This window comes from Sebastes fasciatus, chromosome 23, assembly GCF_043250625.1.
Source record: "Sebastes fasciatus isolate fSebFas1 chromosome 23, fSebFas1.pri, whole genome shotgun sequence".
In the NCBI taxonomy this organism is placed as follows: domain Eukaryota; kingdom Metazoa; phylum Chordata; class Actinopteri; order Perciformes; family Sebastidae; genus Sebastes; species Sebastes fasciatus.
This window is the reverse complement of record NC_133817.1, coordinates 20,424,665-20,440,119: the sequence shown is the minus strand read 5'-3', so window position 1 is coordinate 20,440,119 and position 15,455 is coordinate 20,424,665. Positions and strand designations below refer to the sequence as shown.

At 41.6% G+C, this 15,455-nt stretch overlaps 2 protein-coding genes across 2 annotated transcripts; both read left to right on the top strand.

Annotated features, from left to right (window-relative positions):
• The first annotated feature begins 678 nt into the window (after positions 1 to 678).
• Positions 679 to 2,271, top strand: cdpf1 (cysteine rich DPF motif domain containing 1). The gene is made up of 3 exons (XM_074625748.1): positions 679 to 856; positions 1,111 to 1,222; positions 1,667 to 2,271. The coding sequence occupies exons 1-3, from the start codon at positions 741 to 743 to the stop codon at positions 1,793 to 1,795; spliced, it is 357 nt and encodes a 118-aa protein (XP_074481849.1). The 5' UTR covers positions 679 to 740; the 3' UTR covers positions 1,796 to 2,271.
• A 2,497-nt stretch (positions 2,272 to 4,768) lies between these two features.
• Positions 4,769 to 7,365, top strand: LOC141761701 (uncharacterized). Its single transcript, XM_074625258.1, has 3 exons — positions 4,769 to 5,447; positions 5,781 to 5,915; positions 6,273 to 7,365. The coding sequence occupies exons 1-2, from the start codon at positions 4,949 to 4,951 to the stop codon at positions 5,900 to 5,902; spliced, it is 621 nt and encodes a 206-aa protein (XP_074481359.1). The 5' UTR covers positions 4,769 to 4,948; the 3' UTR covers positions 5,903 to 5,915; positions 6,273 to 7,365.
• Positions 7,366 to 15,455: the final 8,090 nt, after the last annotated feature.

Sequence of the window (15,455 nt, the reverse complement as noted above, 5' to 3'; positions counted from 1 at the left end):
ATATATCATATAGATATATATCATTAAAGGAAAAGCACAGGTGTAATATATTACATTAATGTCATCAATATACATATTGTATTTTTATATTTTATTATCTTTTATATTTTTTTATATTTATATTGCATTATCTCTTTTTTTATTGTATTATCTTTTTTAGCACCTATGGGATTGTCACAATCTAATTTCGTTGTACTACACAATGACAATAAAGGGCTTGAATCTTGAATCTTGAATGATACATTCAAGTACCTGCTGTAAAAACGGATTATCTCAGGATTATATTTTTACTATGGAAATCATCCATGTTATTAATTTTGGCTGGTTCACTAAACTTTCATATTTTCTATACAAATATATATATATAGCAACATATATTCGTTTGAAGCACCCTAATACTGTGAAAAAAATATAATATTGCACTACTATATCAGTCTATCGCTCTACATCCCCACTCCATTAGGTGGCGCTTAAACGCCACGAAACAACACGGCTGGACTCGATATGAAAACCAAGGCCTATGGAAGGAGGAAGGGCCACGGGACTTTTTGTGAGGGGGAAAACGCATGCGCAGTGTAACTCAAGCTGCGTTACGATTGGCTCAATTTCAACGAGTGCAGGCCAGATTTTACTGCGCATGCGCAATACCCGAGAAGATATGACGCGTTACCAAGCCTCCTTTCCAGAGGCCTTGTGCTAAACCAGGAAGTGACTTGTTTCTACTCCTCTGCTGTGTAAAGATGGATGAGCTAACTAGAAGCGAGTCCCGTCAAAAAACATTCACATGCCAGTTGTGTGGTTTAAGCAGCCCTTTTACTTACTACGGCCAGAAACCACCAAACACCAGAGCCATTGTGTAAGTGGACATGAAGCATTAAGCGTTCATATCAGCGCTCTGTAGCTAGCTATGCTAAAGCTAATGTTGCTAGGTTACGTGACTGCATGTAGAGTTAAACGTCAAAAGTGAGCGAAATGAGCCCTATAGTGATTTCTAAGTTACATTTATAGCATGTTCTGTCTTGAAACACACGTCTGTTTTATGTTTGTGAACCACATGCATCTAAATGAAGTAATATATGACCTTCTGTGTGTCTTTCTGTCCTCCACCAGGCTGCTGGAGGAGTGTTTTGTGACTCAGGACCCCTTCAGTCCGGACAGGGAGAAGTTTCTAGTGTTGGGTTCAACCTGCAGCCTGTGCAACACGTGTGTCTGCGTTGGATCAGTAAGATGTCTTAACATTGATTTGCTTTGCTCTGTTTTTTTTTGCCACAGATTAAATATGTGCTCGTGTAATTGAGGTTATCAAATGATCAATGCCTGATGCACACAGAGAGAAAGAGTACTTTAGGAGCGTGTTCATCAGTTAGAGCTGCATGTCCTCTCTGGCTTTGAAAGCTGTCTCCTGGGACAGTTTCTCCACTTGGCATGAGTTGACCTCATAGGTCACTGCTGATACAACATGCATCTGTGGTTTTCCCTCAGATGACTTTGCAATCATGTGGCATGTGTATGTGCTGAGTGAGCTTCATGACCGATGCCCCTTGAAATCAATTAATCCAACTCCAAAAATAGTCTTTCCACTTTCGAAATAGATGTGACTAAGCAATATCCAGTGCTTGTGTGAACATGGAGCACTGATGCTGGACTTTCTCTTCTCTTTTCTCAGGACTGCGGTCTGTTCTACACCAAGAGGTTCTGCATGCAGTGTGTGAACAAGCACTTGGACCAGTTCCCCCATCAGATCCGGGCCGAGCTGGCCAAGAAGAAGCCGAGCTCCAAGGCCGTCGTCTCGTGACGTCGGACAAGACGAAGTCCATCACATGCTCACTGTTTGAATGGTCATTTAATGTGGGATTTTGGAGGAATTACTGATCAATTTTATTAATTCTTAATTGGTAAAAATTGTCAAATTTAGCACCAAATATGAATGGTACCAACCGAAAAATTGCTGCAACAACTTATGAGACATAATAGAGCATGGGAATGACCATCATATACTTCTATCATAATGTTCTAAACCCTTATACACAATTTATTTTAAATAATTAATTCATATTTACTTTTGATTCATAACTAGAACAACTTGACCCACAGTGCTGCGTCTCAAATTAATCTTCAGGTTCCCAGATTTCAGATGATGTACACCACTTCTATGTGACATCTACTGTTGACCTGCTATCACCCCCTAAACACACTACCAAAAAAAGAGTCCTTAATGTGTCAAGGTACTATACCAGCACTCTTTTATCAAACCCATACTGGTCCAAGCTGTGTTTATTTATTTATTTGTTTCTAGAGAGTTTTATAGAAGCAAGCAACGGATGTGATTAGTGCTGCCGGACCCCTGATGGATTATGGTTGCAGGCGCAGAATCAGTCCTGCTGGTTTGCAGCAATTAAAATTCAGTGACTATTCTGGGCTTCTTACAAACCGCTTAACACTATTAATATAACTATGTATGACTCAAAAGAAGATGTGGAAGTACATAGCATTTCTCAAGACCAGCTGCTGGCAGATTAAAAAACAGATTCATGTCTCCACTGCTCTTGCAATGTAAAGAAATTAATAAGTTGTGTACAATTTATTTTTGTAGTTGATGAATTATGCCTGTTGTGCAATGTTTTAATGTACCCTTTTTTTATAAGAAAATCCATTTTTTATTACTTTTCAGCAACATATGGTAACATTAACATTTATAAGTAATTATCTCTAACTATAGACACATTTGTGCTGACATGACGCATCCTTTTTATGAGTGCATCACTGTTATCCCTCATCTCTGCGTCCTTGGTCAGAGGCTGCACTGGCGACTTCTGTGGAGTCCAAAAAGAATTCTGTGTTATCTTAAAACTATAAACGGATACATACGGTGACCTTTCTTTTCTCTTCTTGTGAATGTTTAATCATAATTAATGTGTAACTAATGTTGGTTTTAGTGGCAGAATCTGCTCCAGTTGCATCATTAGCCGTGTTAAACAGTTCCTCCCATGTTGTCGTCATTTTCAGAATACACACTTCGACAAACCTCGATCCAAAACAAAATGTTCTCTTGCCGCCTTTCTCACTTGCTGCTTTAATCAAAAATGTGTTTTGATCTCCGGGATCACTCTGCACAACGGCGTGCACGGTTTGCAGCAGCATAAACACATTATGGATTAAGTGTGATCCCGGCGATAACATCGATATAACAGATGGCCTCGCTGTATTCATCACGAGATGTTTGACGTTTCGAGGGCTAATTGAAACAGCATGGCCTTTAAGGCAGGTCCACTGATTTTTTTACTGGCAAACGCTGCAGAGGAATGCAGAGCGACATTGGCTGTAGAGTTTAAGCCGGGACATCGTGAACTCCTGGGCGAAAGGAGTGCTTACTATTGCACAATTACCCAGGATTCCTAAGCAGCTCTGTGATGTACAGAAAATAAATTAGATAACTTAAGTCTATCAGGAAATGGTGAATTTCAAGGTCTTTTTTTTCTTTTTTAAAGCTGCACCACTCTCCGTTTCCCTGGTGTTTAAATTCCAAGCACACATAAGCAATTACAAGCAGTGAAGCACATAAACCACCTCCGCAGCACCAGTGGCAAAGTCTGACAGCGATAGGCACTGTGCCAACGATGACGGAAGGCTTTCTGCCCCCAGAGCTGATGTCATCGGAGGCCAGGAGGCAAGATTTGTGGCTTTTTTTTCCGTGTTTTTTTCCCTGCGTAAAAACCTCATTTTAGTGTCTCATTGTCCCTCAATAGCCTTGAAGTTGCAACTGAATGGATTCACCCTGATTGAATCAAGTGTGCCTAAACCATTTATGTGACACCAAATCAGATCAAGTAGTGTTATCTGTCAGCACCCGTACGATCATTTGATGATTGATTCCTGTGATAGTGTTACCGGCCTGGAGCAAGACCTCGACGTTAGTGCTCCTGCAGTGAGGTACATCTCTTTCTAGTGTTGTTTTCTTATCACTTTTTATTCAGGACATCTTCATGAACACACAGGTTCTAATGAATGAGATCAGATGATATCTTTGACCTGTAGGTGTTCAGTTAAAGGGACTGTTTGTAACTTTTTAAGTGTATAAATGCGCTCGCATGGGAGCACCAGGGCTGAAGCAGGAAGAGAAAATGAATTGCCTCCCGACTGCGCCCGCAGGGAGACACCGACACCCGGTCGGAGACGATAACCGGATGCCGGTGTCTCCCTGCGGGCACAGTCGGGAGGCAATAACGTTTCTCTTCCTGCTTCAGCCCCGGCACCGACCCGCTAGGATCAGCATTGATTCATGGAGAGACCTTCGTCTGGTCAGCACCAAACAGGTGAAATATAGAGTGATATTGTGCTTTTAGGTGACGTGTCGCCTCACTGTTTTGAGCGATGCTCCTTCATGTCTATTTAGAGCGAACAAGCGCGAGCAAACAGGACACTGACTTTCGTTGACTTATCGGCCACAGGTGTCGCTGTTAACAAGCATTTCTGAAAGTTACAAATAGTCCCTTTAAAGTGTAAATGCTGCGATAAATCAAGTACTAATGGAAAGATAAAAACATAATCACACACTCCTTTTATAACCAAAGCTCCTTTTGCTCTTTATGTATTTAAGTAATCAAACGGATTAATTGGGCCATATTCATGTGTAGAGTTAATCCACTCCAGCTCTGTGTTGTTGTTGCCCCTGTTCGACTTTAAGAGAGCTCAATGGGCGGTCCCAGCGCGCAGACCAATGAATCGCCTCCTCTGTTTAAATAGTCCTTGATGTCAACTTTTCTTCTTCACTCACAGCTCCCTCTAACGCCATGTTGGCTGTTATGACTTGACTTGTTGTTTTCATCAGCCCTTACTACGGACTTGACAGGAGTGGCTCTCTCTCTCTTTTAAACGCCCCTGCGTCCTTTTTGGAGACGCTTTTTATTCCAGTTTTTTTTTTTTTTTCTTGCGCGTCTACGCGTTTTGGATGATACGCGCGGAGTATGCACGCATCATCCCCGTCGTGACTTTGCATTTTAAAGGATTACGACTTGGAAAGAGAAGAAGTTTGAAGAGAGGTCGTTGTATTTTTTTCCTCACTTGTCATATATGCAACAAAATGTCAGATGTTCGCCTTTCTAATGCGAGCCCGACATTGGAGAGGGGGGTGGACGCGCGGCAGCCGGACCACGTCAGACCTCCGGTCCGCAGAAATCTGTTCGGCCGACCGGACTCGGAGGAGATCCGGAGGTATGTGACGGCGTCGATACAGGAAGACGTGGAGCGCTTCACGGAGACGTACAACTTCGATCCCGTCGAGGAGAGACCGCTCGCTGCGCGCAACTACGAATGGGAGGAGGACCGCGACGCACCGGAGTTTTACGTGAGGCCGCCGAGCAACAGGCAGGATGCCGGGGAGAGCAGCGCACTGCCGGCGGAGCAACCGGGCAACGACGCGTCGAGGAAAAGACGACCAGGACCGCCAGGTAATTCACCTTTACGCACTAAAGCTGCTCCGCATTTTTAGTTTCGCACTGCAGAGGCGTAAAGCAACAGTTTGTGTCGCAGACTTTCTTTTATTAAAAGTAATTTAATATCTTGTTATTAACGACTGCGACACTATAATGCACGTTTGTTTATGGCACCAAACTGGCGCGTATTAATTATAGTTTGCACATTTCTTTTTTGTTATAACATTTAAGGTAAAATGTGTCCAGGCTGGTGAGGATGTCAGGTGTCTGGTTAAACGGGTTAAAGGAGACGTGCAGCTCTGCACACTTTTTTTTTTTTGTAACATTTTGTGTTTTTGTGTGTGCCAGATTCCTGCTCCAGCGAGTGTCAGAGTAAAAGGTCGCATACCGACGAAGATGATGATGATGAAGACCAGTCGGCCGGTGCAGGAAGACCCAGCAGGCCAGAGAACAGCGCCGAGGTCCAGTGAAAAACAGTGCCAGGTTAGAAATCATTATTTCACTTTTCTCACTGTTATTAAATAATCTGAATGGGTCATAATATAGAAGTGTTAAATACTATCAATCGGCTGTTATTATGGACTCCTGTGTACTTGTTTATCATCAGCATCAGTTGTAAACATTTGTGTCCTGCACAGCACTCACACGTCATCAGCCCTTCAAAACTTGCTTCTTTTTTTCTTGTATCTTCCACAACCTCTTCGTGCTATGACTGTTCACCCTCTCTGCGTGTGTGTGTGTGTGTGTGTGTGTGTGTCTGCATGAGGGATATCAAGCATGAGCAACTGCTTTTTCAATTGCACCATTCAACAGCCTGTTTCCTCTTTTTCTGTCCCACAGAGCGGGGAGACCTGTCGCTGGTGGAATACTGTAGCCTTTTCTCATCATCTGACAGATGGGAGAGAAAATATAGAAGCAGCCTTTTCCTAAAAAAAGAAGGGAGGAGGAGAAGGCTGCACAAGCACTGAATATGTACACTATCAAATTTTGGCACTCATTTCATATAAATTGCCTCAGAAGCAGCAGACAATGTAGCAGTGTGCAAATGGATTTTTGCTCATTTTTTTTTTATCTACTACCTATGTTTCAGATGTAGCACATAAAAAAAGCATATTATGCTTTTCATACCTTTTTTTTTTTTTGTTAAATGTTTTTTGAATAAATGTGTGTGAATTTGACTCGGGAAGTTGCAGTGCAATTTCCAACAGAGAAATATTATTTTGTTTAAGTGGTCATATTGTATCCTTATTCAGGTAATTGATGTAAGTTAAAAATGCAGAGTTTCAAAAGTCAGGGTTGTGTGGAAACAAAAATATCTTCACTTTTTCTATGGCTTTATTTTTCCCAGTGTTATATTATATCTTGTTTTTGAAGGCCCAGATGGCCACACTGTAAGTTGAGGGTCCATCGAACTGGGAACAGCCATGACAGACAAAGTTTACATGCAAATATGGTCTCCTTATTTCCCCCCATTTTTTATTTTAGAATTTAATTTTTTTTTTTGTTGCCAAAGTTTGTGCCTTTTGTTCTGGGGGTGAGGGGGAGGGGTGGGAGGGTGGCTAAACTGCTGAGCAATATCCAACCAAATTTTAACAGTATTTGCTAATAATCCTAAGAATTAGCTTTTATTTTTTAAATTAGGTGAGTTCATATTTTAGTGGCTTTTAGGTCACATAATCCGCCCCTTTTTAATAAGTGGTGTAGTCCAGGGTTAACATAGATAAAATATGTTAAAACCACTGGGCTACTTATTATGCAAATATGTGAATCAAAGATTTGTCTTTGTGGTGTGGAATTCATGTGGAACATGTAATTGCACTATTGTTAATTTTCTCATTTATTTTGAGGGCAGAAAAACAAAGTGACACTGCCTCATTTGGTGTAAAACTTTGAAGTGTACCTGTGTGCCTTTTTTCCCTTTTTTTTTTTTTTTTTTCAAAAACACTGAAAAAATTATACTAACTTATTTATGTTGAGCTTTTTTTTGTTGTGGGTGTATGTATAGCTTCCCAAAGCGACATTTTTGTAAATATATATTTTCATTATTGTTTATAAGATAAAAATAAACTGTTGCAAAACTGAGCCTAATAATCGATTTTATATCCTGTGTGTTTTGTATTTTTTTTCCCTCTTCTTCTTCTTCAATCTACAAGTTGATTGATTAAAAAGCAACGCTGGTGTAATACTGTACATGCATGTGCTCACTATTTCTGATTGCAAAGCACACAACCGCTCCACCCTTAACAAATACACTCTGGGTTTAAAGTGATCCGCCCATGTAAACAGACAGACTGATCATAGTGATTAATACGTCTTACACAAAGATACAACCAAGTTATTAAAGCGGTTTAATGAGTTCTTCAGTCTGAGGAATGACAGCAGTGATAGGATCATACCTTCACTTATCCGCTAATAAATAACTTAATTAAGAAACTTCATGTCTGTCATGCTTTATAAGGAGATTTTACTATGTATCCAACATTTTAATATAAAAATAATTCAGCAGAGAGCTTATTTCTGTAGGAACCTGACTACCAAAGAATTCCAACAGTCTCATAATGTGCCAATAGGAACTTCCTACTGCTGTACCTGCAATAATTGGTAGTATAAAAGGATAAAATGTGTATGGTTGCACTAAAATCCAGCACACCGTGTACATCTTGCGTGCAGACACGGCTCCAGAGTGCAGGCTGTGTGACTGTGCTGGATCGTCTCAGCCCAGCTCTGCCTCCAAAGTTGAAAACAACAAGGGTATGTCCTGAGGAAAAGAGGGAGAAAAAAAGTTTCTAGTTATTGACTTTCCCTGGATCCAATCACAGCAGAGAGAAGAAAAGCAGACCACTTAGGAGGCAGCCAGTCAGAGGGCTGTGGGAGGGAGCCCGGGACAGTACAGGCTGTTCTTTTCATAAAACACACACCACCCAATTAGTTTCATTGGCTGCCTCTTTCCTGTTGATACCAGTGTGTAGGAGTCAAATACAGAGTGAGTGAGCAAGAGAGAGAGCTATTCCTATAATATCTCATGCTGGCTGTGACTGCGTCTGCAGTAATTATGAGTGAGCTCATGGCCTTTTTCTAAACTTTTACAGAGGATTGCAACACTTTAAACACATCAGTGTTCTCCCGTTTTTTGACAACACATTTGTTACTGTTGAACACAAGACATGTCAAGTGACTGCATCATGTTAAAATGTATCACCGTTAACGTAATGCTGTCTTGAAAAGTAGTGCAAATATGTGTGGTCACAAAGAAAATCCATAAGTTTAGTATCTTATCACTTCCACTTCATACCTGTTTGTTTGTGTGTCTGTCTGAACTTGGTCCTGTGTCTTTGTTTTGTGTACTGCTTAATAGATTTCAGTCAAATTTTGTGGAAACAAGTCATCATTATTTATTTTTTTGCTGATCTGGATGCAATAGCGCCGCCATATAGTATTTTATAAAGTACTTTGCATCATAACTAGTGGCAACTCTGGGGCATGAGAAGTGAGGCCAATGCTGAAGTGCCTTGAACGTGCATTGTTTCTAACAGCCAGCAGGGGGCGACTCCTCTGGTTGCAAAAATAATCTGTTTGTATAGAAGCCTGTGACCTCAGTAAACATTGTAAACATGAGTTTATGGTCTCAATAGCTAGTTTCAAGTCTCCTTCAATACTGCATGATGTTCATTTAGTAAATTATGGTCCCATTTAAAGTAAAATAGACCATAAAGCAGGGTGTGCTTTAGGGCGTGGCTACCTTGTGATTGACTGGTTTCTACCAAGGCGTTGTCCGGTCTGGGTGTTGTCTGTTTTCGTCGTAGAACTTTTACCCATTCACAGTGTGTTTTCCGTTCAGGAAAGTTAATCATATCCTTTTTGGTCACCTGAAAACATGTTATTCAGCGTTTGGTTGTACTTCGCTATACCCTCTTGTGTCACTTCTGGTTGCAAAAAAACAAAATGCCAAACTCAAGGCTTCAAAACGGCAATGGGTGATGTCACGGTGACTACATCATCTTCTTATATACAGTCTACGATCAGAACTGATCTGGGAAAAGTAGAAGCACAATTCTTTTTTCAAGGAACCACACGCCCATTTCCACAAAACATAGTTTTTGCATTTTTGGCATAGACTTTTGGTGTCACTCAGGACACAAACAGCGTTCTCCTGGATGAGAAGTCGTGTGTTTGACTTTGACTTTGAGGAATCATACATAGAAAATGGCATGTAGAGTACATGAAATGAACAAATTATGACCTTCTCTTGTCAAGATAAATAAAGCTTTTCACGTATAGGAAAAGTCTTCTATGTTTAACTGACATTTAGCTGACGTTTGTTGCAAGTGACATTAAGTTCTGGTCATTGAAATACCAATTTCCTCTTTAATATTCTCAGGTTTCCAGCTACATTATAATGAAAACAATACATGAAGCGAAATCAGTTTCACAAAGTCAAAACAGCTGAGTGGTCAGAAAGATGCAACTTGGTAGCGCCAACGTATGTTTGTGATAAACTATCTTTCTGAATCCTGTACCGCAGCAAAACACAATGTGACCATGAGGTCCAGCTGGCTGTTTGGGCCTGATGAGGCTCGGAACATTCAGGTGGTTACAATTACGCTGTGCTGATTGGTGAAGGCAAACAAACAGTCCCGCTTAAACTGAACGGCAGAATCAGAGCTCAGCAGATATTCTTTAAGGTTAATGGGTGAAAAGATGGAAGAACAAATGTATTCATTAGAAGTTGGGGGAAATGATAACCTCTTACTATGTGTGAAATGTCTGTATTAATCCTTAAGATAGTATTTAAACAGCTTACACAGCCTTAGTTCACCCACACAGGTGTTTTCACTTAGTTTGCCTGATAAGCCCTCCTCTCAGGACTCTGTGGGCATGTACAGACATGATTGACATCTCCCTGATTAGGGAAATCATCTGTGTGGATGAGCAGAGCATTTTAAAAAGTGACATCATTTGCTTTGTTTGGCGCTGTCAGCCCACCGCGAACCTGCTTGTTGCACCCCGTTAGCTCCCACTTTGGAAATTTCTGATACATGAGCGTTGATCTAAAACACTGACTGTCTGGGAGGATGTGAGGTTTTCAGCAAACATTAGTAGAATACAGCTCTTGATTTAGAGAAGGAGAACAAGTTTTTCACCTTTGACCTCAAGGTGGTGCAGGAAGAGAGGCAGTAGCTCTTTTACAGTAGGCTATGCCATGATGCAAATATGACATCACCGCTTTGAGAGAGCGGTGCCAGACATGACCTCAAAACCACCGCCGACATAGGGTGTGTGTGTGTGTGCGTGTGTGTGTTACCCCAGACTGACCCTGTTCATCATTCTACTCTAGCTCGGTGTAAAAAAAGACACCCACACATACACACAAAGCTGTGGCCACATGTTGACTTTCCCTTCTACGTTTCAGGAAGTATATCAGTACCGGTACACGCCGGTTCACGGCGAGCCGTCCCGAGTTTGTTTCCAAGTCAGGAAAAACACTTCCATACTTCCAGCGTTAAATTAGCAGGTGTCTAAATGTTGCTGCAGATAACGAGAGGAGAAATGGGTCATAAAAGACTGACATCTTGATGCTGACGCTATGTATAGATATTCAGCAGAGGGCCTACAAAGTATGAGCTCATAGCTTGGCAAACTATGTTGGAGGTGGAAAGTTTTTTTTTTTCGTTTTTTTACGAATGTCTTGTTTTATTCTGGAAATACAACTTCCCCATCTGTTTGGTGTTGTAATTAATTTGTCTGATTTTTTTTTTTTTACTTCATTTAATTTTTTATACAAGGGGCAGGGCTGCTTTATTTTTCCGCTTCAACCTGCCTCACGGTCACGTGCGCTTGGCAGCGGTGAGAGAGGGAGAGATGAAGTGGAGATAGTTAGAGAGGGGAGAAAGGAAAAAGAAGGAAAGAGGCAGTGAAGGATCGAGTTAAAGGGAGGAAAGAGAAAGACGGGCTTTTTGGCCGTGTCTCGCCGCGGCCTGGCCAAATCACGTCCAGCGCAGGATGTAAACAAACTAATCTGCCAATGTGAAGTTTTTACACATTTGGGTTTTGCTTGGGACTGTGTGACTCATGCGGCCTGGCTGTGTGGCCTCAGACGCTGGCTGGCCTGCTGCTACAGCACTGCAGTGTTTAGTTTACCTTGCAGCAGGGGTCACCAACACAGTGCAGGCATGCTATGTTGTCTACTAATGCATAACAAATGCCCTTTGATAAAGTGGATAGAAACAAAGAACTTCTGCCTTGCCTTGCCTTGCCTTTAGCACAAAACTTGAAATTAAATGTCATGCTGAAATTTTTCTTTTTGGTTGATTTGGCGACACCTGTGGTCCGTGGTGGTAACAGCAAGTGTGGGTTAATACAACAGCAAAAACTCCTTGAGGAGTTGTCAGAAATAGAAGAAAATCTGACGAATGATGAATCCACTGTGATAATGTCATGATAACAAACAGTTTTATGACCTCAGGGGCCGACTGAATGCACTCTTGAGTTTTAAGACTTACACACACACATGAACGCACCATCGCAGCCCCTCTTCCATCCCCTTTGAGGATCACATGCCTTTGATTTCTTTCATCTGGCCCTGAGGGACATGTGTGTCTGAGAGGAGGGAGGAAGAACAACTCTGTTGAAATAAGGCAACAATCAGCTGCTGCGGTGACTCGTGCTCTCGCTAATAACCCGGGGCCGCGTCTTTCACCCGTATACATCAAGGTTTCAGGCAGCTGGGAGATGGCACACGAGCCTCAGACAGCCAGCTAGACAGCCACAACATTACTCCCAAACATTTCATGCATGAGCATGTATTTGTAATAATTGTGATTCACTGACCTCCATACTTGCTGCTTATTCTTTGGCTTTGATAAGAAAATAGTTGTATTTGACAGGCTATTAAATGCTGCCAAGATAAATGTGTGGATGGATACTGTGTAATGTATCTGTCAGGGTCTCACCTCAACGACATATTAACCAGAGTGTTTGCAACTTGCGAAAAAGTAAACAGCTCTGAAATGAGATCTGGCCTTGGATGATCTCTGAACAGTTGACCCTATAAGCTGAGGTTTTTTGGCGGTGAGTAATGTTTGACCTGAGGACAGACATGTGGCTACAGGAAGTATCAGCACTCACAGGTCAGGGTGAGGGCAAAGCAAACTCCTCTAATGTGTGTGATTGGTGCTGTGATTGGGTGAGGTTGGGTCACGGCACTCTGAGGGGCGAATGTTGAAGGCTAAATCCCTACAGGAAGGCTGCAGGGAGATTGTTTTCTTCTTAAAGAGGGTGAGGGGAGGCTCACTAATCGGGTGACAAATGTGGTATGTTTTGTTTTTTTACGTTTTTTGTCATTTCGTCATTTCATAGTTGAGTCATCTCAGAGCAGTTTTAACACTTCAAATACTTGTGTTTTTTTGTGTTTTTTGACCCACTAATGTTTCATATTACTACCAACCATTGTACAAGTCCACAGTCTGTAGTTTCAAATCAGTATAGACCTTTTCACTGCCATTCTTTTGCTAGGGCAACAGCTTTGGTCCAAGTTTACTTCCTGTCAGCTACTGCATTAACAAACATTGCAACAGGGACTACAAAAGGGCCCAAATTTTATCTTATAATTATAATGCACGTTAGAAGGGACTAAGTTTGAAACCTTTCCTTGGTGTATTCAACAACTTTCCGACCTCCCAGACCTGACAGTCGACTGCTGAACAACATCTAAGTCATAAATATGTTGTCATAAAATAAAACCCACAGGAGAAACAATGTGCGTACATGTGAAAGGACTCGTTTGAATTTAGTAATTTCTCACATGCATTGACTGTATATAAGAAGTGGACTTAGTCACCGTGACGTCACCCATTGGTTTTTGGACTATGGTTTTGAAGCCTCGAGTTCAGCCGTTTTTGGCTGTCGTCATCTTGGTTTTTGCAACCAGAAGTGAAACAAGAGGGTGGAGCTAAGTACAACTGAATGCTGAATAGGACATTTTTAGGTGACCAAAATGTTATATTTAACTTTCATGAACTGAAAGCAAAATGTGAAAGGGTTAAAGATCTAGGACGAAAACACGGACAACACCCAGACCGGACAACGCCCAGACCGGGCAACGCCCAGACCGGACAACACCGTGGTAGCGACCTGTCAATCACAAGGTAGCCACGCCCTAAAGCATCCCCTGCTTTATGGTCTATTTGACTCTAAATGGGACCATAATTTACTAAATGAACTTCATGCTGTATCGAAGAAGACTTGAAACTAGCGATTGAGACCATAAACTCGTGTTTACAATGATTTATTGAGCCAATAAATCAAGTGAGAAGTAGCCTCATTTTCTCATAGACTTCTATACAATCAGACTTCTTTTTGCAACCAGAGGAGTCGCCCCCTGCTGGGTGTTAGAAAGAATGCAAGTTTAAGGCATTGGCTTCAGTTTTCAGACCCGGACGTTGACGCCTGCTCACGTGAGGTTGTATTGAGGTACAGTGGTGCTTTGAGCTAAATGCTAATGTCAACATGCTAACATGTTCAGAATCACAATGCTAACATGCTGATGTTTAGCGGGTATAATGTTTATCATCTTAATTTAGCGTGTTAGCATGCTAACATTTTCTAATTACCACTAAACGTAACACAAGTGCAGCTGAGGCTGATGGAAATGTTCATTGGTTTTGCAAGTATTTAGTTATAAACCAAAGTACCAAACCTCATGATTGCTTTATATGGAAAGTTAAGGGATCACCAAAGTTAGCACAGATCCATAGAGAGCCTCAGATTCTCTGGTGTAGGATCTTACAGCATTGTGAACAAGAAAAGATCTCTGTGCACTCGCTAATTGCAACTGTATTGCCTCTCAGAAATATGACTTTGACCAAAGAGTAAAGCTACTAAATGTTCACTATGATTGATTATCTATCTACAAGACGTACTGTACTGTACTTCATTTGTACTACAGGATAAAACTATTGCACTTAAAGGTTTGAGCATCTTGTCCGAGGTCATTTTCAGTGACCATGGGTCATTCAGCCCCGAGTTAAGCCTCCCATGAAGAACTTCCTCTGAACGCACATGCTTAGCAGACCATAACCATAACCACGGCCTTGTGTGTAACCTTTTCCCCCCTTCCGTTTTCCTGGAACACACGTACTGTTGTCGATGGGATGAAACCTCCAGATAGGACCGGTTTCATAATTACTGAGGTGTCCTGTGTCTAGCAGTGTATGTATGAAGAGAGACGTTTAGCATGTGACTGTCATCATCACAGCTCCTGCCGAGGTGGTATAAGAGGCTGGATATTAGCACGTCTGTGCTGAATGTCAAGGCTCATGTGACTGAGAAAGCGTGAATGAGCAAAAAGAGGCTTGGAGAGGTGCCGTGGCTCACCAGGGACACGACTTCCCCTCGTACACTTTGTTTCCCTTTGTTTAGAAACTATACACACAAACACATTGAGGTTTTGACGCAAGGGCAGGATAAGCGAAAGGCTTCAGGGCGGGGGATGTTCTGAATCTGAACAACTGGCAAGTCATTTGCTTACCCGAGAGAGTTGACCTCTTCCAGGGCAGGGCACGTTGCCCTGCAGTTGACACCAGCATGTGTGTTTTGACTGTGGATAAAAATGCATGACCCTAGATGACCAACAAATCTCCTGACACCCTAGAGGGAGAAGCTATGAACTCTTAGGAAAGTTGTTTTTTAATTCTCTGTATCCGCTTTCTATCTGGGGAACTTTTGTCTTTATTGTGACACTCCTATCGTTTGTTATATCATCTGAATATTTCAAGGCTACAGCCATGCTATCAGCTCTGTGAGGCTGGCCACAGAGCTTATGTTAGCATGCTAACCTGCTCACAATGACTATCCTAACATGCTGATGTTTCACAGGTGTAATGTTAACCACGTTCACCGTCTTAGTTTAGTGTGTTAGCATGCTAACAATAGCTAATTAGCAAAAGTACATCTGAGGCAGATATTTGGTCATAAACCAAAATATTGGACAAATTGAAAACTTGATGATGGTGCTAGATGGAAAGT

Bases quoted from the DNA above. Each gene is read 5' to 3' on its own strand.
- cdpf1 (XM_074625748.1), top strand. From the start codon at position 741: ATGGATGAGCTAACTAGAAGCGAGTCCCGTCAAAAAACATTCACATGC. The intron at 857-1,110 runs GTAAGTGGACAT...GTCCTCCACCAG, and splicing joins CCAAACACCAGAGCCATTGT to GCTGCTGGAGGAGTGTTTTG. The intron at 1,223-1,666 runs GTAAGATGTCTT...CTCTTTTCTCAG, and splicing joins CGTGTGTCTGCGTTGGATCA to GACTGCGGTCTGTTCTACAC.
- LOC141761701 (XM_074625258.1), top strand. From the start codon at position 4,949: ATGATACGCGCGGAGTATGCACGCATCATCCCCGTCGTGACTTTGCAT. The intron at 5,448-5,780 runs GTAATTCACCTT...TGTGTGTGCCAG, and splicing joins AAGACGACCAGGACCGCCAG to ATTCCTGCTCCAGCGAGTGT.